Below are 27,124 nucleotides of genomic sequence, written 5' to 3'. Positions count from 1 at the left end.
TGTGCGTCTGCAGTGTCGCATGTAGGTGCTGTTTTAAATATTTTTCAGATTTCAACACAAGTTTGCTTGTGAGACGGTGAATACGAAGTGGAAATAAGAGACATGTAACAGATGTTGCAGTACAACATTATATTGCCTATCCTAGCTACATGCCTAGCCCATTACAGCCTCCTACATTTCACTGCCTTAACAAGAGTAGGTGGCTCGCGCATTTCACAAAGTTCCTCCTAAATTCCTCACTTGCTGCGTCCGTCTTAATTCCACTTCCCTAAACACTTGTCACACAGCTGCCCTCGCTCCATGCCTTCCCAACTAATTTCTCACTAACCGTCCTACAATTCGACACTGTATAACCTGAGCTACTGTTATCGTCGTTAAAGAAATCACGAATATGTAACCTGCAAGTTCCCCTGGCAGATATGTGACACACAATTACTGACTGACCGGGGCGAAAGTCGGCTCCGAGCAGGAACTGTGTTCCCCACGATAAAGACAGACACACCGGAAGGACAGTTCAGTGATGATGCGTTACTGGTTGGAACTAACGGGTCGCGAGATGATTCTTCGTTTAATATCAAGCACTAGTGCAAATAGGCTGAAGAGATTAATGTGGAGTGTTTGTAAATTGTGTAAAGCAGCAATAGTGTAACAGTTAATTGTAGTTACGACCTGGAGGTGGTTAATAAATCTAATTACCAACCTGAACCCCGTCTTTTGTCACTGTGACCCATGACAATATATAAGAATTCAGTTCGTACCTCATAGGAAACACATCACATCACCGCTATGAAACCCAACTGCTTAATGCTGTTTGCGAAAACAGTTTATTGTGAGAACCGTATGGAACACACAGATACACTCTGTGGGCAGAATGCAGAGTTTTAAAAAGTTCAAGGTAGATAGTACATATAATTACCGCTGTAATTTAACGGGATAACTCTGATTTCATAATGTAGAATTACACAGAAGTTCCTATGGATATTCACTAACCGACAAGTAAAAGCTTCGTTATTATTTCCTCCAGAGCGTCACGGCTCCGCTGCAAAGCGCAAAAGTTACGTTGTCTTTCAGGTACAGAAGGGCCAGCGTTTTCGAGCAGTCCTGTCGCGCTTTCTAATGAAACGTTGATTTTCCGCTGCTTAATGCAGCAACAATCAACACTGCACAGTCCAAGGAAAATATTGCGACAGACTCACTCTAATCAACGACACTAATACATAATTAAAGGACGCCGTAATAGCAAAGGGTTTGAAAATCGGGGCTCGCAGGCCTGCAAGTTCGAAGAGCTGCTACAGGAGAACACTAGAATGAAGTCCGTTGATATTTCAACGGGAAACAGACGTGGTGATCAACGTCAAACAAGTAAAATGGTACTCACGTATTACCAAGTGATACAAGTAACTTTAAAATGTGTCATGCTGTCCACATTAGCACTGCCAACCATAAAAGTTCATTTGCAACAAAAAACGAAAAGCCTAACTACCTATATTGGTTTCAACATGCCCACAAGGTTAGGCTTTTGGGTTTGATCTTACAAATAAATTTTTAAGTGGCAGACATGTTGGTAACAGAATCACCTATTAATGGATAAGTACCCACAAAAATCTAACAAGAAAACAATTTCTATCCAGATAACATTTTTTTGCCTATAAAACCAAATTTCCTCAAAAACTCCCACCTTCAATAACATGGAAGCTAATGGAAAGACCACTGTATTTATATTAAGACACTAAACTTAATATAATAACAATATCCAGTAAGCGCAGCTGCTATCTAAAGGTATGCTATAAACGCCTTTCAGCAAAGTGGACGCTGCAGTACAAACTCAAGTATACCTTCCACTACCATTCACTGCTGTCATATTCTGCCACTATTCATAACTACTTGTTAACACAGGTATATGACAAAATATCAACCACCAGATTTTACATGATTACAGGAATTCATGTCTGTGTGACAGTAATTCTGATGATATGATAATTTGCAGCCCAGCCATGTCAATTGTCACGGCTCCACTCACATGAGTGTGAGCCGAAAGGAATACATGGTAAGACTTCTCACTTGTATTTGGAGATGTCCACTTCGAATCTCGGATGGGATACCAACTATCCTGACTGATTTGTTTGTGCTTTTTCTTTATCCCTCCAATGAAGCAAAAACCAGAAAGAAGTGGACTTTTCTATGATTGCTGCATGCTTCATGCTGGTTTCTTACTTGACTTACTCTTCAGCACTGAAGATGGAAACGACATGTTCCTCGGAAAAGCAAGCTTACTTTCAGCATACAACATGACATTATATCCAAGAACACCTAACCCTTCATTTAAATTAGATTATGTACTGTGTTATTTTAAGAAGGATCAAGTAGAAAGGAACCAGTACTATTTTGTTTCTGGACTGACAAAAATTGTCCACAAGTGCTGATTTTTTATCTGCAGGCCTACTTACCGACATCTCAGCTCACATCACAGGATGCGGTAGGTGAATCTTCGCACAACCCAGATGAACAAGTCCACAAAAAGTTCATTACGTTGTGTCGCTCAATTTACGTAACTCACATATAAAAGAAGTAGAATCACTCCATATATGAAAACGAGATTGCAGTCTTCACAGTTACCAACGACTGAAAACCCAACTTAATTCACAAGCTCATAGTATCTCCCTTTTAGTGGAGAAAACCGTTACTTTTCTTTACTACCACGAGGCATTTCTATAGTAACAGACCAACTTATATTATGTGACTAGTCATGTATTACACTGCATGTCAAACTCTGGTCAAATGCACTTGCGACATTTCTGTAAAATTTATCGAACAAACGAACTCACCGTCCTAACACCATTTATCGCGCCATTTTCCAAAAAAAAAAACAAAAGATGCGTGAAATACGTAATAGACAGCGCGAATGCGTTCAGTAAAGCAGGGCACGGTAACCCACTGCCTTGTAATCAAAAGAGAGCTATTGAAATTCAGTTTCAATATATTTCTTAGAGCTGAAACTTTACATTATACTAAGCATCTTAATAATGTCCTTGTGACGTGCAGTTTGTACAAGAAAGGCATCAGATTTGAGAAACGAAAGGAAAAGTGTAAAATGTACATACAAGAGAATATTTTCGTAGGATCCGTGAGAAGAAGCACGTCACGTACCTAATATGCGTAGGCCACTCAGGGCGGTTTCATGAAACTCGGTTCGAGGACGATGTTTGTATATAATATTTTTCACCCAACCTCAATGATTGATCTTCAAGCGGTACGTTAATTATTCATAAAAAAAATGCGTTCATCCATCTGTGCTTGTTTGGGAGCCATAATTGTATTGAATTGAATTGAATTGAATTGAATTTATTTACATTCTATAAATCCTAAGTAGGTTAGTACCTTTGGATACAGAACAAGTCAAAAGGTTACATACATAAGTACAGGCAATTTTAGCTTAAAAATTAATATAACTTACATTGAAGTATTCATCTAAAGAGTAGAAGGAATGAGCATGTAGATAATTCTTTAACTCTGATTTAAACTTTTTAGTATCATTGCCCAAGTTTTTAATACTTTGTGGCAGATTGTTGAACACTTTTATGCCAGTAAAGTAGACTCCTTTTTGATATACTGATAAAGTTGATGAGGGTAGGTGGAAGTTATATTTTTGTCTAGTATTCATGTTATAGACATCAGAATTTAATTTGAATTTATCTTTGTTGTAAACAACAAGTAAGAGAAGCGATAATATGTATTGCGATTGAAGAGGTAGAATTTTTAATTTCTTAAATAATTCTCTACATGAATCTCTACTTCTACATCCTGTAATGATTCTAATTATATTCTTTTGTATTTTAAAAATTATTAAAAATTATGCCATAGAAAAGCTGATGGTCCTGTATATATGTATAGGTCAACCTGTTTGGATGATCCTGCCATCTTTCAAGTTATTCCTTTACCCTGACGATGGAGGCATATGGTCACTTTGATACACTGGAACCTATCTACCAATCCATGCGATGCCACATCCCAGGAGACAGCAATCTTCATATCCACCACTGTGAGAGCCTCTAACCACATGATACTGGAATTTCTTGAGTAGCTGACTGTCAGTTTCCTAAGGATTCTGATCCATGGAGCTAGTTAACTTTAGCTTCTTTAGAAATAAGATGACAACGGATATGTGTCTTTAGCTAAATCTGCTTGTAGCCTGATTATGCAATTTGCGTGTAGCAACCAGCACAAAATGGCATTATGGAAAAAGAAACTAAAGAAAAGGGAAACATTTCAATTCCAGTAGACAGAAGGTATAATTTTACAAACATTTGGATGTTCAGTATTATAAGATGAAGCGCTCTTGAAATTTGTAGAGATTATAATAAACACGACTACTGGGGTTGACTCAGCCCCTAACAGAAATGAGTACCAGGAATCTTCCTGGGGTTAAAGGATGACAACACATAAGGCTGACAACCTCACCACCATCTGTGAGCCGACTGAGTCTTTCTAATTTATTATATTTGCCAAACTTGAATCTTTCTGCTTTTCAGAAAGGTACTATGTTTACTGCTATTAAACTATTCAACAGATTGCCCATAACCATTCAAAGCCTTAAAGAGGATAGAATTAGGTCCAGGATGCTAAAATATAACATTAGGATAGAATTAGTTTTAAAAATAGGCTGTTTTATATGACGACCTTCATGTCCATTTGTTTGGACTTGTGAAATGAAATGTATGTATGTATGTAATGGTTCTAACCTTTCATCCCTTATACCTGATAATTGAAACAAGTCCAGTTTCTGAAACATCGTGTTTGACAAATATAAAGGTGATGGACAATGTGCTCAATGACAGTGATCTTTAACATTAACACACAATCATCAGGAACATTTCAGCTTTGCATGGAGAGTGTATGTTCATGTTTTATCTTGCAAATAAATTTACAATTCTGGATAATGTGGCTACTTAAATATTTGAACAAATAAACTTTTTAGTTCTATTTCAGTAATGGTGAAGATAATGAGAGCTGAGACATACACTTCAATATCAGGAAGACACTTTCCAATTGATTATCCGAATGCTGCTGAGGTATAGTTACTGCTGATATAAATCTAGGATAGGCATAGAATTATAAATGAAACTTTGAGGGTTGAAATTCAGAATTTATTAACAGAATTAATAGAGAAATGATTATAAAGGTTTGGCCAAGTAAACAGAATGGATAGAAGATACTGGGAAGGGCAATAGAACTAAAATTTAAGGGAAGGATCCCAAGGGATATACCCCGGCCCAGGTTGGTTTAGCCAGGTACTGGAAGACATCGGGAAGAGAGGAAAGACCTGGCAAGAAATTGAAAGATTTTGAAAAGAGAGAAGAGATTTGAGGCTTTTCATCTGTCAGCCTGTAAGAAATGGGAACAACACTAGAAGAAGAAGAAGAAGAAGAAGAAGAAGAAGAAGACAAATTTGCTGTTGACAAAACAAATGGCATTACAAGTACAGAATCAGCTGCATTAACATCATTAACACATTCACATCCTTAAGTATGCCTGTACACTCCCATGCTATGGGCCATGGTCACCTGTTAGTGACAATGTAATACTATGTAATTTAGTAAACTGTGTAGGCTGCAAGACCAGTGAAAATATGCTTCAGTAATTCATAGACAAATACAGATAATGGTTATGTGGTCACTTTTCCTGGGGCAGGTTACCTGAAGTGGAGATAGGATACAGTTGGGTTACATATTGACCACATAGGAAAATGTTTGAAACTGAACTTGCAAATAGTTACTATAGGATTCTGACGATGGTGTATAACACACAGAGATATTGGGTTTTCGGACTTCATCCATCGTTCTGATTTTAAGGTAACTAAGAAAAACACGACATTTCGGAAACTGGATCTGTTTCCGTCCTCAGGTGAGGTAAAACACCTATTCTGTTGGGTCCCTTAGAAAGAGCTAGCCTCAATCGTCCAGTGATTGAGGCTAGCTCTTTCTAAGGGACCCAACAGAATAGGTGTTTTCCCTCACCTGAGGACAGAAACGGATCCAGTTTCCGAAACGTCATGTTTTTCTTAGTTATCTTAAAACCAGGACGATGGATAAAGTCCAAAAACTCAATATCTCTGTGAACTTGCATGTACCATGTATCAAGAAGGGCCATTTTACAGGAAAAAGATAAATGTCAGATTTTAACATACTGCAGAATATGGGCTGTATCGTACTGATATCTATGGCAGTGGAAAATTGGTGATAGATTTCATTATGGATACTTAGCACCAACTTTCATTATAATCCTGAATAGTTTCAGAGAGAATCCAAGCAACCTTGATGATTAACATGACTTTTCTGTTATGTATTCATTTTACACCAAAAACTACTTTATTTCAACCCTTGGAGACATTTGGAAGCTGTGGGCAGGAACTGGACAGAAGCAGATGTACTTTCCGAATGAGAACAAAACTGAGATGAAGACTGGTTTTAACAAAATTTTGTGAACCGTAATCATTTCTAGCAACTGCCATCTCCGAAATGGAGGGGGAGCGGAGAGTTTAGAGCTCGTAAATTCCTATCTAATTGTTATAGGCCCATGTGAAGAAATGCAATTTGTCCTATAAAATTCAGTTAAAAAAATATTTGGCCTTGAAAGTACCACTGCAGTCATTGTGCACAATGAGATGGGTTTGCTTACTGACTTCTAGGAAATATGCTACTAACACAATGAGTTGAACTATGTAAGAGGCACTTTCATATTTGTGTTAAACCCATATGGTGTATCTCCATAGATGCTCATCCGGACAAAGTTCTGTGGCCCAGTCCCTTCTCCAGTAGGTGGACTATCTTCTTTCTCCTGGCTGTTGTATTTGCGGATTGGCTTCGTGGAACCGTGGCAGCGTGCGATGAACCTGAACTCTGCCATGAGCTCCTCCAGGAATGGAACCTACACAGTCACAACATATGTATTTTTTTATATTGCTCTATTTACTGCAAAGATTACATACCTTTGAACGGCAGGATGGTTAGTTGGGAAGCAAACAGCTGTAGTGTAAAAGAAAATGGGATAAATTATGACAAGCTTCTGCCAGGGCAGTCAATGTGAAACTGGGATTCAAACCAAATATCCATGTAAATTCAGTACTGTTTGATTTCAATTACAGACTTTGGTGTTTTAAGGCAGTCGGATAAACTGCTGCTGGGCCCTGCCAACATGGCCATTCTTGGTTCCAAGTCCTGCAGGACTCATCACCATATTTTGCTGTTACTGCAGAGCAGATAACAGTAACACACTCTTTATGATATGAGCTTTTCAACAATCTGCCCTACAGGTGCTCCCAAGATCAACAGTGACCATACATGGAGGCACTAGAGAGGCAGAAATAACATTATTGCCAATATTGTGAAGATACAAGTTTTGAGGTTTTTGTGGTGGTGGCTGCTCAGATTGTGGTCTTCTGGCTTTTGACACCATGCAATAATGTAGGTGGACACCAACAGGATTATGAGCCTTCATCTTCAGGGACAAAGTAAGTTGCGTGAGGAAGAAGTTAGATATAGAGAAATGGGAAAAGTGTATCCTGGTTTTGCCCCATGATTTATTCTTCTACACTTAAAATGGAGGCTGTAGAGTGCTCAGAATTTTGTTAACATTCTACCAGACTACATGCCATCATTTCGTAGAAGACAGTAATTTTCACATTCACTGCCATGAAAATCTCAGATCTTTGTGTTGAAATGGACACACTTGCCTTCTCTCGCCGTGATGTCTCATGCACTTTACACAGTAACTCATAAAGTGCCACGAAGCATGATAGGACCAGGCCGCCCAAAAGCACCACAAACACACCACCCACATTCAGCAAGTTCAGAGGACTGGGGTTCCCACTGCTGACGTTATCCTGAAGCAACATAATCAACCAGATGCATTACTACAAACATATTAAATGAAACTCAAACTTGAGCCTCTCCCATACATTTTTATTTCCAACTTCACTCCTACCAGCTACAACAGGCAAATGGCATGCAAGCAACATGCATTCGAGCTGTGCAATTTCTGTCACCTACTGTTTCTCTATGTGAACTACTGCAAGACATGTGAAAGAACATAAAGAGAAGAGCTACATAAGGATTCTGACAGAGATTGTGAAATAGATGAATTAAGTTTTGCCACTGCCATATCCCTCACACTTGATGTATCAGTTGCTGGGATGAATTCTAATGCATCAAAATGAATCTAAGTCAATATGAAGTGACATATTCATGCAGCCTCCAGGCATGCTTGGCTGCCCCCTGCATAACAGGCTCACAGTCACTGTGAAATAGGTGGAGAGTTTCTAAATCCTTGGGACACACAACGGTGAGAAATGCAAGGATACAAGAAATTACAGAAAGAGTAAAAATCCAGAAACATTTTACTACTTAATCAGGAATATCTCTTGTACATTGGAAAAGCCAAAGAAAGAAAAACAACTAATTCAGTTTTAAAATTTATTACATGCCCATTTTAACATATACAGCAGAAACATGGGCACAGATATCAGCAGACTAAAGGCAGCTGAGATAATTTTCTTAAGAAGTTCAGCAGGAGAAACCAGAAGAGAGAGAATAAGAATTTAACAATATATAGGTTGGGAGATAAATTAACAAAAACGCAATAAGATGGCATGGGAACATCATGAATTAAAGAAGAGAGAATTCTAAAGATGGCTTTGAACATGAAACCAAAAGTAAAATGCCCAAAAGGAAGCCTATGATCAAGATTCGAACCACAAGTTACGGAATATTTCACAAAGAATGAAGGAAGAATATGGAAGGAAAGTGATGGGGGGACCTTGGGAAGACAAAAATAGATGGAGAGCCTTGGTTGCTACACAACCCATATAAAGTGGAGAAGTCTAAGGAACAAAAGCAGCAGGAGCAGCTACAACAAGAATAACTCAATTTAACTAAGTTTTGTATTTATTTATTTATATGCTGAACTCAACAGCCAAAGGTGAATTGCAGTGTCAGGACAAACAGAAAAAAAAAGAACAAAAACAAATGATGGACAAAACTAAACAAATAAGAAGACAGTTAAGTTACAACAGCAACAGCAACAATGACAATGACGACTGCAACAACAACAACAACAACAACAACAAGACTAGAGCTGACTGTCTCCTGACATCTGTGTTTTTGTCCAGAGGCAAGTATAATCAAGTCTAGTGACCCATCCCTCTTGAAGGTATGGCAGTCAGCATTCATGACCAACGTGGACCACACATTCTTGTTCTCTGGATACTGACCAACTGATTAACTAATAAAGAAATGAAGAAATTAAGTTAATGACAAAACAAACGGTAATGATTGAGAGAGATTTGAGGAAATTTAATACATACAGTTCTAGCTTATCATCTTCATTGAATTCAAGACATGAGAGTAACTCACTGCACATCTGCCACCACCACGTTCCTCCTTCCACCACCTGTTCTTCATTTTGGCAAGCTTGCCAGACTCCTGCAGTTTGAGAACTGCTGAACTCAGCTGGTTGCGGTATGATGAATCTGCAACAGACAGAAGCACTTGCAACACCTGTATGCCTAGCCAGTCATCACGTGTGGTGGGCTGTGACATCTTCGGTGTCTTGCCATTTTACAGTTTTTTGGGCGATCCAAACATATTCTTCAGTCCATTCTAGAGTTAAGATTACTATCTCTTGGATATGATGTCATGTAATCTGTCAGAAAGTTATCTTTCTACCAGACAAAAGAGCATCACATTCCAGAAGATGGTAGTCTTACCATTAATTGGCATGAGAACCTCAAATCTGACTTAGTAAAATCCCTAGAAAAGTGTTCAGTTGTTGCTTAACTAACATTCATAAAGCCACAATTTGGACGTACTGTTCACCCTTTCAAATGATTCATCTTTGTTAGATGGTTCTTTTTCAAAGTTACATTATGGCACCATCAGTATCTAGACCATACGATGTCAAATGGTAGAATGACAGATGAACTGGAGAGGATCTGAAAGGAAATGGTCATCACCCAATTGAAATAATACAACAGCATCTGCCTGGAGGGACTGAGGAAAAAAATGAAAACCTCAATCATGATTGCCAGCGTTCTGGCAGAGATTCAAATTTAGTACTTCTGGAATATGAGTCAAGAGTGTCACAGCTACACCAACCCACTGAATTTGTTAGCATGAATTCTTACTAAAAGCTATTAGGTGACTTTCATTATGGTGCATACAGGTACCTAACATAAAATTAAATTTTATCAGATTCCTCAAAAGTGGCACCCTACTTGATAGATTGCATGATATACGTATAACACACACCTCACTAAGATGCACAACTTCTATTTGAAACACTTTTTAATGTGGCAGACTTTTAACCCTTGGCAAACCACAAGGCAATTAGGATGGTTTGGGATTCTTTTGTCAAAACTTCCACAGCTGAACAGATCAGCCTGTTTATCGTTAGGTACAGTATATGGCAGCCAGTGTAGTTACTGACATTTACAGGAAGGGACAGCTTTCAAGCTAGCTTTACCTGTCATTGTTTGAAGGCAATCTGAGGAAGTATTGTGGGTTTTTCTGTGCAACTGCATTTACCCCATGAGCAGTGTTTATATTTCTAGCAAAGTTCTGTGAGGGGCATTGGCAGCGAGAAGGTTAATGAAATAGAGGGTAAAATAATGTGGGACTGGAGTCACAATAAGTAGACCTGACAACCAATGATACACACCCTTCCTCATGGCTATGCCATAGCCCTTGGTGTCCAGCAGTTCTCCAACTTGGGCTACTTCACAGTCTCGCTCTGTGATATACTGGATGGATGTGGACTCCATGAAGTAGGCGTAGTTTCGTTCCTTGACCCACTTCAGGCCCTCATTGTTGGAACTTGCTAGGACACCTGGCTCTTCTATCATTTTCTTGTACATGTCACGGTACATTTTATCAGCTGAGTCCTGCCAAACCAGAATTACAATCACTCAATCACTCACTGTTTAATAATTTTCTTGGTTTCTTGCTTATTTAGGTCTCTATGGCACCAAGAGTTTGAAAATATTCATATGAGCATAGAAGGTCAAGTGATTACCATTCATAATCAGCGCTGGCTTTCAGCTGGTATGACTACCAGTAATTAATTTATGCATCCAAGCAAACTTGTCAGAAGTCAGCAGTAGTTCATCTGCCAGTGCATTGTATACTTCAGCCTTGAGTCTAAAAGCAAGCGTGAGGAGACTGGCAAACATGTTTCTTGAGCATCTATGCTCTCTTTCTTCCTGTCTAGTAGTGACATCTGATGGACAGTCAGACCTCTCCATGATTCAAATGATACAACTGGTTTAGACACACTGGTGTTCTTTGTTAATTTAATGATTTGTAGGTCCAATGAATAGTAAGTAACTTCTGCGATTTCTTCTTCAATTTATTTTTGAAAAGAAGGAAGGAATTTCAGCTTAAAAAACTTAACCTGCTGATGCTGAAAAGCTGTATGACAGGAGACACACTGGTTTAACATGAAAAGGTCTGCCTCAGTAGCGTCGGATCAGGGACAATTACACTTTATCAACACTAGGTTTGAACTAATGTGAAAGTGCATGCTTGCAGTCCACCTGGCTGAGCACTGCTTTACTTTTTCCCCAGAATGTGGCTACAAGCCCTGCAGCATTGAACGATTTAATATTTCAGTCACTCAATGTTAAAGGTTATATCTGACCAGCAAAATTCAACTGCATACTTGTCTAGTGACATTCTAACAAATGAAACAATGCATCTAATAATTGACTGAGACCACTCTGTTAATGTCATATTGGATGTTTATACCCTGAAGAAATTAACTGTGGAGCCGCCGATTTTTGCTCCATACTTGATGACATTCTGGTTGGCGAGCTCCCTCACGTTCTTGAATGGGGAAGTTGTGCTCTCAACAGTGAGGAAAGCAGCCAGATTGGCTGTGTAAGATGAGACCATGATGAGTGTGAAAAACCACCAGATGCCGGCCACCATGCGTGTAGACACAGCTCTGGAATTTGGGACACCCAAAATGAATGACAAGATTAACAGCACACGAGTCAGCAGAAATCTGTGATGGAAATAAGATACTTCATCCTAACCACAGAAGGACAGAACTTGTACATGAGACATCTCATGCACCAGAAGGCAAAGAGAAGAAACACTGTAAGCACATCTGACACAGGGCACTTCCAATATCAGCCATTTGTGGTATTATTCAATATTCAATCAACATGTTTCAACTAAAACTGTATTGCTAATTACAGGAAAAAAGACAGCAGGTTGCATATCAGTGACATAAAAGTGTAGGCCTTGAACCTACTGGAACATAAAGGTGAACTCACATAGGTGCGATCTCAGAACCCTGCTGCATCAGACTGCCGATGGTGAACCAGAGACTGTTCTGAAGGGTGAACTGGTTCTCCAGTTCCTCTGGTTCCTCTATGCAGGGATACGGATTGTTCCACTCATAAGGGCAGATCCTGCAACAGGGGGATCCAGATTAGCTGAAAATAACTAAGTTCTGAGGTTGCCATGGCAGCAACTGTTCAGATCGAGGTCATCTTGGTTGGAACACTTTAAAGGTTCGACCACATAGAGCACTACATACGTGACGCAGGCTATGTACTTGTACACTATGTTTGCTATACGAACAGAAAAATATCTCCCTTTATTGCCAATGTGACTGGCCATACAGACTTCCATACGCTATGTATGCTATGTTCCCTACGTTACCTGCATCGCAGAATGTACATAGCGTACGTAGCATAGCGCTCTGTGTGGCCGAACCTTTAGTCTTATAGATTGATTCCAATGAAGAACTGTACACCTCCATCTTAAATCATCACATCCACTGACTCAGACTCAACTCAATTTCCTTTTGGGCCTCAGTGATTACCTTCCTTCAATCCAATTCCTCACCCTGCACACTTAATCCTGAAGATGGAAGCAGCGCTTTCCTCTGAAACGTTGTTATGTACTTACAAGACTATACAGTATCACACCCAAAAAGACCATAATGCAAAGAGCCCAAATTGTTAACATTCATAATAAAGTGACTTCACCCTGAAAAGAACAAAATATCCATTACATTTTTAAAAACGACTATAGCAGAATTCTGGTCTAACTTTGCAACACAGCACGCACCTTCCCATTATCCATAAGAGGATGGACACACCCATGTACACCGAGAACATGCAGATCCACACATCTGTGGACAATGGGGCCATGAAGGAGAACAGGTCAGGTGCTTCCTCTGTTGGGCGCTTGTACAGGATGGAGATACCTGCAACAGTCATTTGCATGTCAGCACAGTGCACTCCTGTTCAAACATGAGCATCAAAACACACATCTGACATACGCACCCAAACTCATGAATGGAGTGGTGAAGTCAACAGCTGCCTCCCGGTCAGATGTGATGGTGAGATCCGTGATGGCCAAGTCTGCCTCCTGAAACATGAAGTGACATGAGTTCCCAGCACCACAAAGCAAGTCTCTGATGGGCAAAGTGGGCAGTTGTCCACACCATCTGTGGAGTGAGTGCTGATATCATGTGCACAGGAGCTTTCAGGACAGTGTCCAAAGGCAGGCAGCCAGAAAATCCACTCAAAAAATCGAGTTTAAACTATTTATGGCCATTTCTATTGATCATCCTCTGGTATTCAGGATAAAAGATATTTTAAAATTTGGGGGTTAATATTTCATATATTCTAATTCTGATTTGCTTCCAAAAGAGACGGGGGGGGGGGATATGTGGCTTGACCCCATCCCTGCTGGTGTTCACAATCATGTGCTTAAACATTCCCAGAAACAGACACAAAGAACTTCCATCCCAATTTCTACATTAAAATTACCGTTTTCTTTGAATGGTTAGTTCAGCTTGTTAAGTTTGATTCACATTTCTGCGCAGTAGACATAGAAGGAGCATGCAAAACATTTCTGTTTGGGATTATTTTCCAAAATTCATAATTTAGTTTGAATGTATGAAATATTAAGCACTATATCCTTAAATAAAAATAATTTTTGGGTTATGTGTTTCTGATATTTTCCTATCCTTTCAACTTTTGTCAGTGCAAATAAATTTTGTATTGCTACCATTCCTTTCACGTATTGTTTAATGACGCTGCCAGTATTTCGACTATATAGCAAAGAACAGTAGGATGACTGATGAATGACGAATTGGAAATGATTTGAAAGCTAGCAGTCATGGCCTAATCAAGATACTATTCCAGCATTTGCCTGGAGGGACTGACAAAAACCAGGAAAAATCTCATTCAGGATAGCCAGTATCCCAGCTAAGATTCAAGGAGGGCACACCCCAAATGAAACCCTAGAGGATCATTGTTTCTTGAACTTGACCAGTGCATAAGATCTTTACTTCTTCAAAAAGCAAAGCTAGGGCCCAGTGCCCTGACCACACATCACCTCTTTCAGCAACTGCTGTATCATGCCAGTCCACTGCTTTGTCTTGTTGTTATATGAGCCGTACACATTGTCCAGCTGCAGCTCAAACGTGTAATTGAACCCAAGCATCAGTGACAGCTCATGAATCAGCTCAATACCAAATCCTTCATATTGATCATTGCCCTTGAGGGCAACAGTTGATTCACGAAGCATTCCATAGGGATGTGACTGCAGCAGACAGACATGAAACAAAGGGAAAATTGCTTAAGCAACATACCATTGACGTGTATAGGGGCACGAAAATAAATCTCTGTGTTTTCTAGATTTGAACATTACATGCTAATGAATGGTGGCTGCATGTCATGCTCTGGCAGCTGGTACCCATTGGTGGATACGAGCGAAATCTGAAGATTACTGTCTTCTGGAATGTGACACCATGCAGGCTTGTAGATATTTGTTGCTGTTTCAGAGGAACCTCCTGGGTCCATCTTCAGGGTAGAAGATAAAACAAAAGAAGAATGAAAGTTGTACAGACATGAGGAGAGGGACATAAGTCCTGAGCAGACCGACAGGAGTAAGGAGAAGCATAATGAATACTGGTCCTACAAGGGATCATTTCCCAAGAGCACAGCGAAAGTAGAAATAATGGCTTTAAGTGAACTAATGGCAGGCACAGGGAAGCCTCCACACTTTTGTACCACACATTCAGACTCAGCACACTTTTCTACCATGAAGATGGAGGCAACAGGTTCCTGTGCATGGCATCACATTTAAGAAGACAATAATCATCATAGTCACTGCTATGAAAGGCTCAAGTCTCACAGAGAAATCCATACCTGCAGAAACCACTTGGAGGCGACACCTTTCTGTACAAGAGTCTCACAGAAACACACAGGAGAGATTGGTAGACAACCATAAGAATGCAGTATGGTCTTTCATCATGATAATGCATCTACAGAGACTGAAGAAACTACTGTAACCCTCAGTCAGAATAGTCAATAACCTGGCCAACATTCAATGTGGGTACACTCCTTGCCCCAAAACTAGGTCTATATATAATAATGTGGCCACAGGAAGAAATCTCATGAATCAATTCCCCTCCACATCCCCCTCAAGGTATTCGCCTCGAGACATCTAGCCATTTTGTTCACATGAACGTGACACTCACTTCCGCCTGGCCGACATATGCCAGAAGGGGCTGGAGGGGAATGTAACAATAGGCAGAAGGGATGAAGCTTTGGGCATTCTTATCCCCCACCATCCACAGGAGTTCCTTTTATGGCATTAGCGAAATTATATTTGCTGTTTTAGTCATAGGCACACAGTCTTCACTTAAAGGGGTAAGGAAGTTGGTTAATATCTCACTAGGAGCACAGGCCAACTCAAATGAGGATTTCTGCAGTTTTGCTGTTTCCTCAGTGTCAATTTATGCAACACTGGGCTTACCAGGGCTGTCAGCACTCGAAATGTCCTGTTGTGGAGGCTCTCACTGTCATGCACTGAGGTAGGAGGCACCAGTCGGGTAATATTCAGCTTCCCACTTGAGTTCCATGTTCCCACACGCTGAAGCCCTTTGTATGATAGCTCCATGATGTCCAACATGATGTTGGTGCGGAAACCCTCATTGTCGAACTGGACCATGCCTGTGAGCCCACGCAGCATGCTCTGCCCCTAATGATGGGAACACCATCTGTTGGTGAGTGGTATGATGCAAGACCTCACACTGGGATCAATACTCTAGCAGCCAAAACACAAAGGGTTTGAAAGAATTTGCTGAGGAAGATTAAAACTGAATGACAGATAGTTCTTTGGGGAATAGTAAAGGGTGCCATATTAATATTGCTTTGCAGAGAAGCAAAGTAACAACATTTTCAATTTTCTTCAGATACAAATAATTACTTTGATCAAATTTTTATCCAAATAACATTGCATCAACTACACATCTCAAGAAATAACTACACAAACTGAAATGACAATTTCAGCAATTCATTATTTACATATGATAAAACATACACAAGTAATTCATAAACTAATCATGGCACTGGTTTCCCTGACTGAGGTTTTTTGTAGTTTTCCTGAGTCCCTGCATAGTATTTTGATCAGGCTATGACCAGTTCCTTCCACATTCTTTCCAATTCATTATTCATCCGCTATCCTACTATTCAATTTTATATAGTAGTACAACACTGAAAGCACTGTAAAATAAACCAGAAAAGAAACTGATCATGTAAAATTAGTATTACATACCAGCATGGAGCCAATTCATATTTCAGAGAGATACTGTTATGATTATCCACATAATTACTGAATTTGGGGCATAAATCTAATGAGAAAACTATTTATGTCCATGTGAAACATTTTTTCCTATAAAAACGAACTTCATCATAAATACCTAATCTCAATAAGGCGGAAAGTTCTGCAGAGACTGTTATATTTACTCTGAGATACTAAACTTGGCAGAAGTAACAGTGAAGTTATCCCTCTACTTAATGAAGACCTGTGGATGTATAACTCCATGCATTATTAATTTCACTCCTAGATGGAGGTGAGCAATTTCCTGGAAAGTATGTGGAAAGAAGCAATTGTAGCCTGGAATTTGGCTGGAAGGACTGAGGAAAACCAAGAAAACGTTAAGCCAGGACAGCCAGTGTTCTGGACAAGATTCGAATCAAGCACTTCCCAAAGAGAAACCTACAGTGTTACTGCTACATCAACTAGCTTGGTTTGAACTCTTGTAAAAACATGGAGAGGTATTATAGTTACATCCTTCATGAAGTTGATTAGGGATGCGCCATGCCCCCAGCTGTCTTGTGACTCACAGTCCAGTGGTCTCATATTGACAGCGCGAGAGTCAAGACGGCGCAGCGCATGGGCAAACAGTTGAACTGCATCATGGATAAGAGCCATGCTGACCTACGTGACACAGAGCACTTCATTATTCACAAATGCAATAACTAACTACTGTACATGGAGTAGAGTGCTACTTGAGAAGCTGATAGTTGCTTAGTGAGTAAAAATTTTTTTCCATATCTTACATAACTTTAAGATTCATCAGTGAGTTCAAAAGAGACCCCCTACTGGACTCTATCCTGAACCAGTTTAATCCAGTCTTATCTCTCAAAATCTGTTTCCTACAGATCATTCTTAATATTATCGTGCCGTCTATGACCAGGTCTTCAGTCATCTCTTCCTTTCATGCTTTTCAACCCGGATTATTTATCCATTTCTCAGTTACCCCATACTGTATGCTGTATGTATCCAATTAACATGGTAAAAGGAATACTGTATTATAATCTTATTAATTTTTCAAGCAAAACTATTATTGTACACATATTATGTTTTTGTACTTGACTTATTCCATATCTTATGGTGTCAACCTGTACTTGGATTTATGGAATGTTAATAAATTCAAGTTCAAATTCATGCAGCATCCTGGCAACACAGTCCACTGAGAGTTATGAAACAAACATGGACTGTTAGTTTATTTAGTGATAATTTTTAGAATCAGATGAGACAGTGGTGATGAATGATGAACTGAGAAGGAAATGATCATGGCCTAAGTGCAAGCTACCGTCGGTACGCACCGTGAGGGTTTGAGGGGAGATGCCAAGGTTCTTGCCCTTCCTCAGTTCCAGATCAGCCCAACGCTTCACTGCCATTTCAACTATCGTGCTGTTTGGGTCAACCATTCGCAGCCCTGTGATGTTGGTACCACCATGTTGGTATGGCTCTAAGTCAATTGTGTGTAGGTCCTGAGGACAAACCACACATCACTAGGAGACTAGGTTTCCCAACTGAGATACTTGTGGTGCTCTTCTGTTTCTGCAGCACTCATCTATCCTCACAAATTTTCCAGTGACATTGGACACAGTCTGTTTCGCTTGAAGGATGTGACGTATTTTGTATTACCAATTCAACTGGCCTGGTTATGAGATATAATTATGAGTATAACAATGAGAGGGAGGTGCAGATAGCTGCTGCATGACCCACCAGAAAGGTGATATGTCACTTCACAGTAAAGTTAGATAACCTCACTAGAAAAGTGATGCAAAGCTCTGAAGCAAGGTAATATGCAACTCATGAGAGACATGGCACATGACTCACCAGAGATGTGATAATGTAGCTCTGGTCGCTGGTCATAAGCCCCACCTGCTGAGCTTGTTTCAGCACCTCTGGCAGTGTCTCTATCGAGCAGTCTAGTATGATGTTGCGCTCACCAGCATGTCTCATGTCACGAAGGATCTGCCTGTGGTTCTTGTGGGTGGCCAACTGCCGCAATGTCACTGGATTGTCCTTCTTGTCGAACATTGTGAGCAGACTGCTGAGTCGCACCAGGCCAGATGCGTCCTCATACAACAACGTGAACTTCTTCCAACCCCATGCACTGACCAGGTCCATGTACAGCTGTGCACAAGAGGATAGCAGTTACAATGAAAAGATGATGATGATACAGAAAACACTTTAGTCACGCTTACAACTCACCCTGGTGAGAGTGGAGGGGTGGGGGTGAAGATTCACCAGGAAGTCCTGGCGACGCTGCTTTGTGTCCCAACTAGTCTCCACATGGGGAATGTCCTTTGTGTCACACATGGACTGCACGAGGGGTGATGTGGGACCTGCTCGTGGACCAAAGATCCCGACCACACGCTGCTCCAAAAGGTGACACACTGCAAACACATCAGTCTGTCACACCTGGATCTCCCACCTATAGGCAAATGCACAGAGTCTTCAGTGCTCACCTCACCTATGCTGGATGCAACTAGGCTGTCATTTGGTGGCACGCGCTTGGGGAGGGCGACCAGCGTCTTGTGTAGGATCATGCCTTCAGAGTTGATGGTCTGGGTTGTGTACTGGAACACAAGCTCCTCTAGGGTTTCTGTGCTGTGGAACAGCCCCCCTGAATTTGGAAATGACAGCAGATTAAATTCTTGGAAGATGTCCCACAATGTACTTCAGAACCTCTCCCATTCATGTGTCCTAATATAAATAATGAGATTGAACTGTATGAACATATAACTTTAGTTTAATTATGACTGTTATTCTGGACACTGCTCATTGTCTTGAGTATCTTCAAATGACATTGTTTCAGAAACTCATGTAAGAGAAAAGACTACGACTCCAAAGGATGCACTGGGAAAAGCAAGTTTCGATCACTGGGTGACAGGCAATGTCCAAAATTGTAGTCATAATAAATGTTACACACTACAGACAAAAAGTTTTAGACTAAGCTTATAGGTTTAGTTGTTTCTTTTGACGGGTGTGAAACTTGACCGCTCACCCTAAAGGGAAGAACAAAGACTGTGTTTGAGAACAGGGGGTTGAGAAAAGTATCTGGATTTGAGACACTTAAAATAACAAAGAAATGGGAAAAAATTACATCACAAGGAACTTCATAATTTGCACTCTTTGCTTCACAGTCTTAGGGTAAATATATAATAATAAAACAAAAAGGATGAGATGGTTGGGTCATGTAGTATGCACTAGAGGATTCAGATATATATATATATATCAAAAGTTGAAGGTAAGAGGTCATCTGGGAGACCAAACTATAGAGAAAGGATAATGTTAGAATATCTCCTACACAGAAACATTTGGAATACGAGTACACTGAAACCGGTGATGTATGGTCATATACCCATAGCATGGTGCATACCTTTTGGATCAGTCCATGGGCACATTTAGAGAGGCATAAAAATCAGTACCTTAACTTAATTTCAAACTAAGAGAAATGCATTTGATTCCACTAGACCCAAAGAAATGTTTCTGGATGCGTGATCTGGACTCTGTGGGGACAAGATCAACTGTCACTGCACGAAATTGAACCCCAATTCCCCGGTCACTGAAGTGACTAACCTAAACATCCCAAAAATTGGACGTGGGACCGTTATATGGGGCAAAGCTCGTTGCCTCTTGATGCTGCAAAAATGAATTTCGTATTCCTAAGGCGGGGAGGGCATACACCCCACTTGCTCTCATGTGACGCAGCCTACGTATGACAAAGTCGCTGTTTAAAACACGAATCACGAAGGCAAAGCAGGGGCGCAGCCCTGGTCTCTCATGCATACATAATTTTGTTCTTATAGACGACAGCCTGATCGTGATAATCCCAAGGTACGGAAGGACAGACGGACGCGTCGAACGAAATGTGGTTCTCGCCTCTTGGGGGGAAGTGAGCAGACATTCGGTGGCATGTGCTCTGGGAGGGTAACACAGGCAACAAACCGAGAGAGCAGGCCGGCCCACATGCGTCTGCCTTACACTCAGGATGTGCCCGGTTCGATTTTCGGCCTGGACGCCGACTATCCTCACTAAGGAATTTCATGGTCTTCCTTAGTCTCTCCAGGCAATTGCCAGAGTAGTACACCTGCCTTAAGTTACTCTACGATCTCAACTTCTCCGATTCATTACGTAAACCCTCGTTAATCCGGATCGAAATATGAAAAAATCTGTTCACAGCTGGGTACATGCTTTGAAAGCCACATGAAATTTTGGAGCAAGAGGGCTTTCAGACTGTGTTGGGGGCAGCTGGATAGACTGAAACCACGCAAGAAAATATCCAAGATTGGTTTGAGCTGGATGGTGATCCTGGATTTCGGCTTCTTGTCTTTTTGTAGTTTTTAAATAAAGGCTCTACAATGATATATTTGTATTTATTTTCATCAGCAACACCTATATTATTAAATTTCCAATATATTTGTGTTCTAAGTTTTTCTTTTGTCTTTTAGGGATTTTACTTCATTAATCGGGATTATGGCTTAATCCGACTGACCTCCCTCAATTAATCCAAATTAGCGAGGGTTTACTGTATTTACTACCATCCTACCATTCGACACAACATAGACAAAGGTACTGACAACATAAACTGAAAAAAAGAGTAAAGCTAACCCTGTAATAGAATCGTGGAGACGTTGAGGCTCTCGCATTATTCTAGACAGTCGGCTAACAGTTGGCGGTAAATTTGTCATTTTTACGCGCCCGCCGCTCTCTACCCGCAGGAAGATTCCTGGTACTCATTTCTGTTAGAGGCTGTGTCGACCCCAGGGCCATAGTGCGGCTGGAAGGATTAAGTGAATTGAAAAATTAAATGACTTCATTGGAAATCGAACTCGCGACCTTTTGGCTTGTAGCATAGTGCCTCAACCAACTACGCTACGGCGTGCCCCCAAGCAACTGACAAACATACTCACAAAATTAACTCACCAATGTTGATGGTGTCCGGGAGACCCGAAACGGCTGCTAACAGGAACAAATGTAACAAGGGTACCATATCTGCCACACGTCGCGGTTGGTAGCCCTGTGCGGAAACCAAATATCAGTCTCAGTAATGGAGTTCAATCTGAAATTCGTGAGCCTGTCATTTGGTCGCTGCCCAGGGAATCACACAATGACTTGCGTTTCGCAGACAGAACAGGGAAAATCCGGGTTAATATCTGTAACTACCTCCGGGCACTCCATGCTACAGAGTGCAACAATGCCCGAACAAATAACACGGACAGGGGAAAACGAATACAGTGCGGACGGCTTTTACGCGAATTTAAAATAGTTCGATATAAAAAAATTAACAAAGCCTCACTTTATGCGCAAAGCTTTAAATAATGCGAACCCCCCCCCCCAAAAAAAAAATCCCCCTTACTTTACATTCATTCGTGAGAAAATTTGTCTTGACTTATGCAAGGTCTTCAGGAAAGCATCCTCGCATAAAATGCGACCATACTGCAAGTTCTCACGCTGCCGTCACAGCAAAGTACGCAATTACAAATAAATAAAACAATGAGTTTCTTCGGACGTCAACATGTGCCTTAGGCATTCAAATTACTTAAAAAAAAACACGTATCCATTTAGTTGAAACACGTCCATTAGCATACAACAGGGATCAAATTACTGCTTGACCGAGGCAATAAGATTTAGCATGATGGACTCACATCGGTATGCAACACACATTACTGAGTAATGTCATATTTTAGCGTCCTGTTGCACCGATTCACGTTCATGATGTGTATTTGTACCAACCGTCTTACAGTGCACACAATTTCACCTTTTTCTTCACTACATGTTTCGGCACTAATGTGCCATCTTCAGGTGTGGTTTTGTTTACGTCAAACCATTGCACTGTATGCCATCATGTCTCCTTTATAAAATTATTAAAATGTAAATATGTCATATATAACAATAAAATTTATATATTAAAACTTTTCAAGATTTACGATCTATACGTCGCACTTCAAATTCGCGAGTTACGTCAGTCCTCTCCTATGGGAGTACTCTTCCTATATTTTTGTGTATATCTGCAACATGAAAATGTTACTCATTAATACCACGTTCCGACTTCTATCTGTTACGTGTTGTTTTATAGTGTTTAATACTCACTGTGTGCTGTGTTGTGTGCTTCCCTTGTGACTGCGTGCGTTGTTGGATGTGTGTGTGTGTGTGTGTGCTGTCTTCATATTGATTATGATGTTGTGGGGGTAAATGTAGTGGGGCGTTGTTATGTTGTTCTGTGTAAATAGTGGGTAATTCGTGAAATATTGGGTTATATATTTCTTTATTTATATTGTTCATATGCGTGTTTTTCTTTGTTGTTCTGTATATATGATAGTTTTCTAATGTGTTTAAATATTGTCCTTTCTTATTCGTTGCTATGATATCCATAGTATTTTCTATTGTACCATATGCATGTCCCGTGTTTAATGTGTGTTCTGTGTATCATGTATTGCTGTTATTGTGTCTTACGTCGTGTATGTGTTCTTTGTATCTGGTATTAAATTTTCTCCCAGTTTGTCCTATATATTCCATGGGGCAATCTGGGCATTTCATACTATATATGCCACTATTTGTTATATTTATTTATTCGTGGTCATGATTTTAATGTGTTGTAAATTGTTCTTAGTTCTAAATGTTATTTTCAATTTTGTGTCTCGAAATATTTTTGTTATATTTCTTGTTTCTTGTTACTGAGTAGTTTCAGTGTAGGCTTACCTGAGTTCACTTCTCGGAAGCCGACATGGCGCCTGCAGAAACACAGGATTACAACAAACACGTCACATTCTTCTGTCCGGCGGCTTCAGATCTTAGCCCAAGAGCACACGACGATTCCAAGTGACAGGAATGCCAGAGTTATTTATAAAATTAGATCAGCCCGGATCTGGCGATCTCCCAAACGTCCAGTACGGTGTAAACAGACGAATACAAGACGCACAGGATACTGACAACATTGCTTATTAAATAAGTATAGCTAAAAAACAACATTAACCAAGAAAACATGAGGTAGAATTAAAGGTGTACAATAAATCAAATATGAAGTAAACTATTATTTAATACCCTAAATTAGAGTGGTCACTATATGCATGAACTACTTCAGCATAAAAAAAACCTCTTGTATTCTGGCGATATAGCATACGTGATATATGATTCGTATTATTCTCACAAGAAACAGTGACTGTCCCCCTGAAGTGCTGAGTTTTGACACTGAATCGTGTTATAATTAGAACGAACCCATTTGCTGAACACACAACACTTCAGTTCGCACTTGTAATGTAGCACTGATCTATTTTTTTTATTGCTAGTGGGGTGGGACTAAGTTCCTTGTACTGCGGCCACTTCTGGCCTATTGTACCAGCCCCAGATGATAGGTGAGAGTGATTGCGGAGAAATTGGTGGAATGAAGATTGGCAAGGGGAAACCGAAGTACTCGGAGAAAACCTGCCACAGAGCCACTTTGTCCTCCACAAATCCCACTTTACCAGACCCGGGATCGAACCCGGGCCGCCGCGGTGGAAAGCCAGCGACTAACCGCGCGGCCTAGCACTGATCTAACTAGCGCAACTGTCTTAAATAGTGTCCAGTCACTTCCTGAATTGTTTTTTTCTGATGGTACCAGTTTCAGACGGGGCATTTTAAAGTGATAAGTTTACTATTTCTCCTACGGAATGCAAATGTCTGAACATTTTGAAGCTCAGATACCGAGTAACAATGCCGTGAAGAAAATAAAACTGAGATTAAACGCCGCACTGAATAGCATCGCAGGCACCCCCCCCCACCACCACCACTCCGACGTGGCAAATCATCAGAACGTGACGGATTCTGTTCTTGTACTGTCATTGTTTTAATGAACGGATTTCATTTATCGCGGTGCCTTTATCAAGGCGTTCTATGTCCACCCGTTCGCTGTCTCATTGATTCGTAGCAGCATAACTAGCCTAGTATTTTGCGCTGACGACGCAACACAATTTAGTCAATCAATGGGGGACCAATTAGTTGATCAGGTTTCATTCGAAAAAAAAATATCCAACGAAAAACTTGCCTTCAGAGGGGCCAGTCATTGTGCAACATCAGCTTCTTTCAGAGAACGGCCTTCAAGCGCCATGCTGGTATTCATGGGTTCGAATCATGCTTACAGTTCTAGTCACGCCTGCTTTGCCTTTGACGTCCCTGTGTGCCGAACTGGAAGTGTCTTTGGTTTCCTGTAGCAAGCGACTTTTTCCCTCCTTCCTTCCTCCGCGTCTTTCAGATCAACTTGAAACACGGAATGTGCTGCAGAAACATTATCCAGCAATATGCTGACATCAGCACGGTTTTATAGGGGAAGCAAATGAAAGTGTAATGAACCTCAGCAAATTCAAACGGGATAAGCGAGTCCAGTTTCTCCATTCACAAAACTTCCTTCCTTCAGTTTGTTTTGTTTCGTTCTGGTCCATCACACTAACAATATTACAAAGGTTAATTAATTCCGTCCAGTGTGACTAGTGGTTTCTTTTTCTTTTTAATCTTTTATCCTTACATGTTTCAGTCCTATACCCCATTTTCAGAAGGATATCAATAGTTATAAACCACTATTACAATATGTTTTAAGAATATTAATATGTACATACAATGTCATCATAATACAATGTACAAATCTAATGTTTTTTAACAACTACAGCGGCTTGTACCAACACATTAAAATATTTATTACGGTTAGTATGTTTAAAAATGATAACAATTTTTAAACCAAATTGGTTCGTGTCCCGTCTATTTCCTCTCCTTCCTTCGAGGAAGGAGGTCAGTAAAAAACTTCCAGAGTTTCACTATGATCTGCCACAAACCGCATGTGGCTAGCTCAATTTGTTTGCGCGCCACAATTTTTCAAAACCCCGAAGGGACTTTGTGGACACACTGTATAGCTGGGTGTTTCTTGACTGGTGGCTCAGTCTGCAGCCACCTGCTCATGCTGGTTCCTCACTCGCGGATTTTTCTACCCTGAAGATGGAGCGATATGTTCCTCCAAAACGTTGGTTCACACAAGATCTACATGGCGTCACATCCCAGAAGATGACATTGTTTATTAAATATTTCTGTTTACGTGTATTTTATTATTTCTCTGTTGGCTAAAGTGACTGAGTGTTGGAACTGGGGCTACAGGCGATCAGTCCTATTCTACCAGCCTTTGATGATGGATGAATATGGAGCATTGTTGGAATGATTGATAAAGGAAAAAGGGAGTGCATGGAGACAAATCTCTCCCAGTATCTGAGCTATGGCCTGACCGAATTGTCCCTGAATCGTAATGGAGGGTTTGTCTCACTCCAGACTGTCATTAATATACTCATACATGTACAGAAGCAGAATTAAGCATTTAAGGGAAAACGTGTTTAAAATGCCATGATAAATCCATGTGATGGACAATTTTTGATACAGATACTTGGAAAAATCCAATTTAATCTCATATTTTGATCTCATTACATATATAGTAAGACAAAGAAATGTTTCAGGTGAAACTTACAACTGATAACAATGGACAGCAATCAATCATTTTAAGAAATGTTAAGTGCAAGCTGAATATTCTGTTGTATCGAAGAAAATAACAATTTCAACCATAAGATGACAGCTGATTCATTCATTCCAAAACAGGCATCCACATTTTTTGTATTTGTTACCTGTCACACAGCCAGTTTAAATGTTATTATTAAGGAGAAATGCAACCCTTATCAGCTATGCATTGTGTTACCTTAACAGTGCATGCATGAGGTTACTGACACACGCATGAAACTCAGCTACCCTAGCACTGCATTTTTTGAGTAACAATGTTGGATGATAAATGTTAACATTGAAGTACACAGTCCCAAATTAAGTGAGTGTGACGTTGTGAAAGAGGTTAGGATTCCTATTACAATAGTGATATCACTCCCAGCACCAAACATGGCTGGCGTGATGCACGCACACACGCACACACACACACACACACACGACAGCCCCCGAACACTAGGTCAAGCTCATCACACAACATTCATTGTGTGGCACTACAGGAAAGAAATATCAAACATCATCTGTAAAATTAAAGGATTTTTTATATAGTGCGTCCAGGGGTGCAGTCCCATACATGAGAGTGCCATGGAAGTCTGGACCTCAGCTCCATATTGATAAAAACGGGTCTAAATCATGACATGAAGCCACTCTCTTTACCTAATGACAGTTTTACACATTTATATGCAGAACTGCATGCTGAACAGTTCATGTTTAAAGAAGTTTACACTCCACTGAGGTCAGAAATGAAATGAGTTGTAAGAACTTATGTTTCAGATCAGTCTTTGAAAGAACTGCCAGGGCAGCGCCCCAACAGTCAACAAAGCACTGGGGGGCCAACTTGGAGTGTCCCGGCTTTACTACATTCCTGATGGTGTTTGAAAAAGAACCCTGCGGTTTAGTGATCTAGTATTTATTGACACAAATGACAGAGAACTGTGCAGAAAAGAAAACTGAGT

At 40.3% G+C, this 27,124-nt stretch overlaps 1 protein-coding gene across 1 annotated transcript in view; it reads right to left on the bottom strand.

The window, feature by feature from the left end:
• Positions 1–6,031: 6,031 nt before the first annotated feature.
• The window catches only part of LOC111866144, a 44,883-nt gene continuing 23,790 nt past the window's right edge, over positions 6,032–27,124 (bottom strand). The window contains 16 exon segments of the mRNA XM_033752129.1: positions 6,032–6,924; positions 7,730–7,879; positions 9,408–9,523; positions 10,711–10,933; positions 11,796–11,994; positions 12,329–12,466; positions 13,131–13,269; positions 13,349–13,433; positions 14,409–14,615; positions 15,834–16,058; positions 17,151–17,300; positions 17,972–18,139; positions 18,492–18,791; positions 18,870–19,054; positions 19,132–19,284; positions 21,588–21,681. Of these exon segments, the coding sequence (XP_033608020.1) occupies positions 6,715–6,924; positions 7,730–7,879; positions 9,408–9,523; positions 10,711–10,933; positions 11,796–11,994; positions 12,329–12,466; positions 13,131–13,269; positions 13,349–13,433; positions 14,409–14,615; positions 15,834–16,058; positions 17,151–17,300; positions 17,972–18,139; positions 18,492–18,791; positions 18,870–19,054; positions 19,132–19,284; positions 21,588–21,681 (2,742 nt within the window). The 3' untranslated portion in view covers positions 6,032–6,714.

Source organism: Cryptotermes secundus, unplaced genomic scaffold (genome assembly GCF_002891405.2).
Source record: "Cryptotermes secundus unplaced genomic scaffold, Csec_1.0 scaffold318, whole genome shotgun sequence".
Lineage (NCBI taxonomy): Eukaryota > Metazoa > Arthropoda > Insecta > Blattodea > Kalotermitidae > Cryptotermes > Cryptotermes secundus.
The sequence above is the reverse complement of the archived record's forward strand: the minus strand, read 5'-3'. Positions and strand labels throughout refer to the sequence as shown.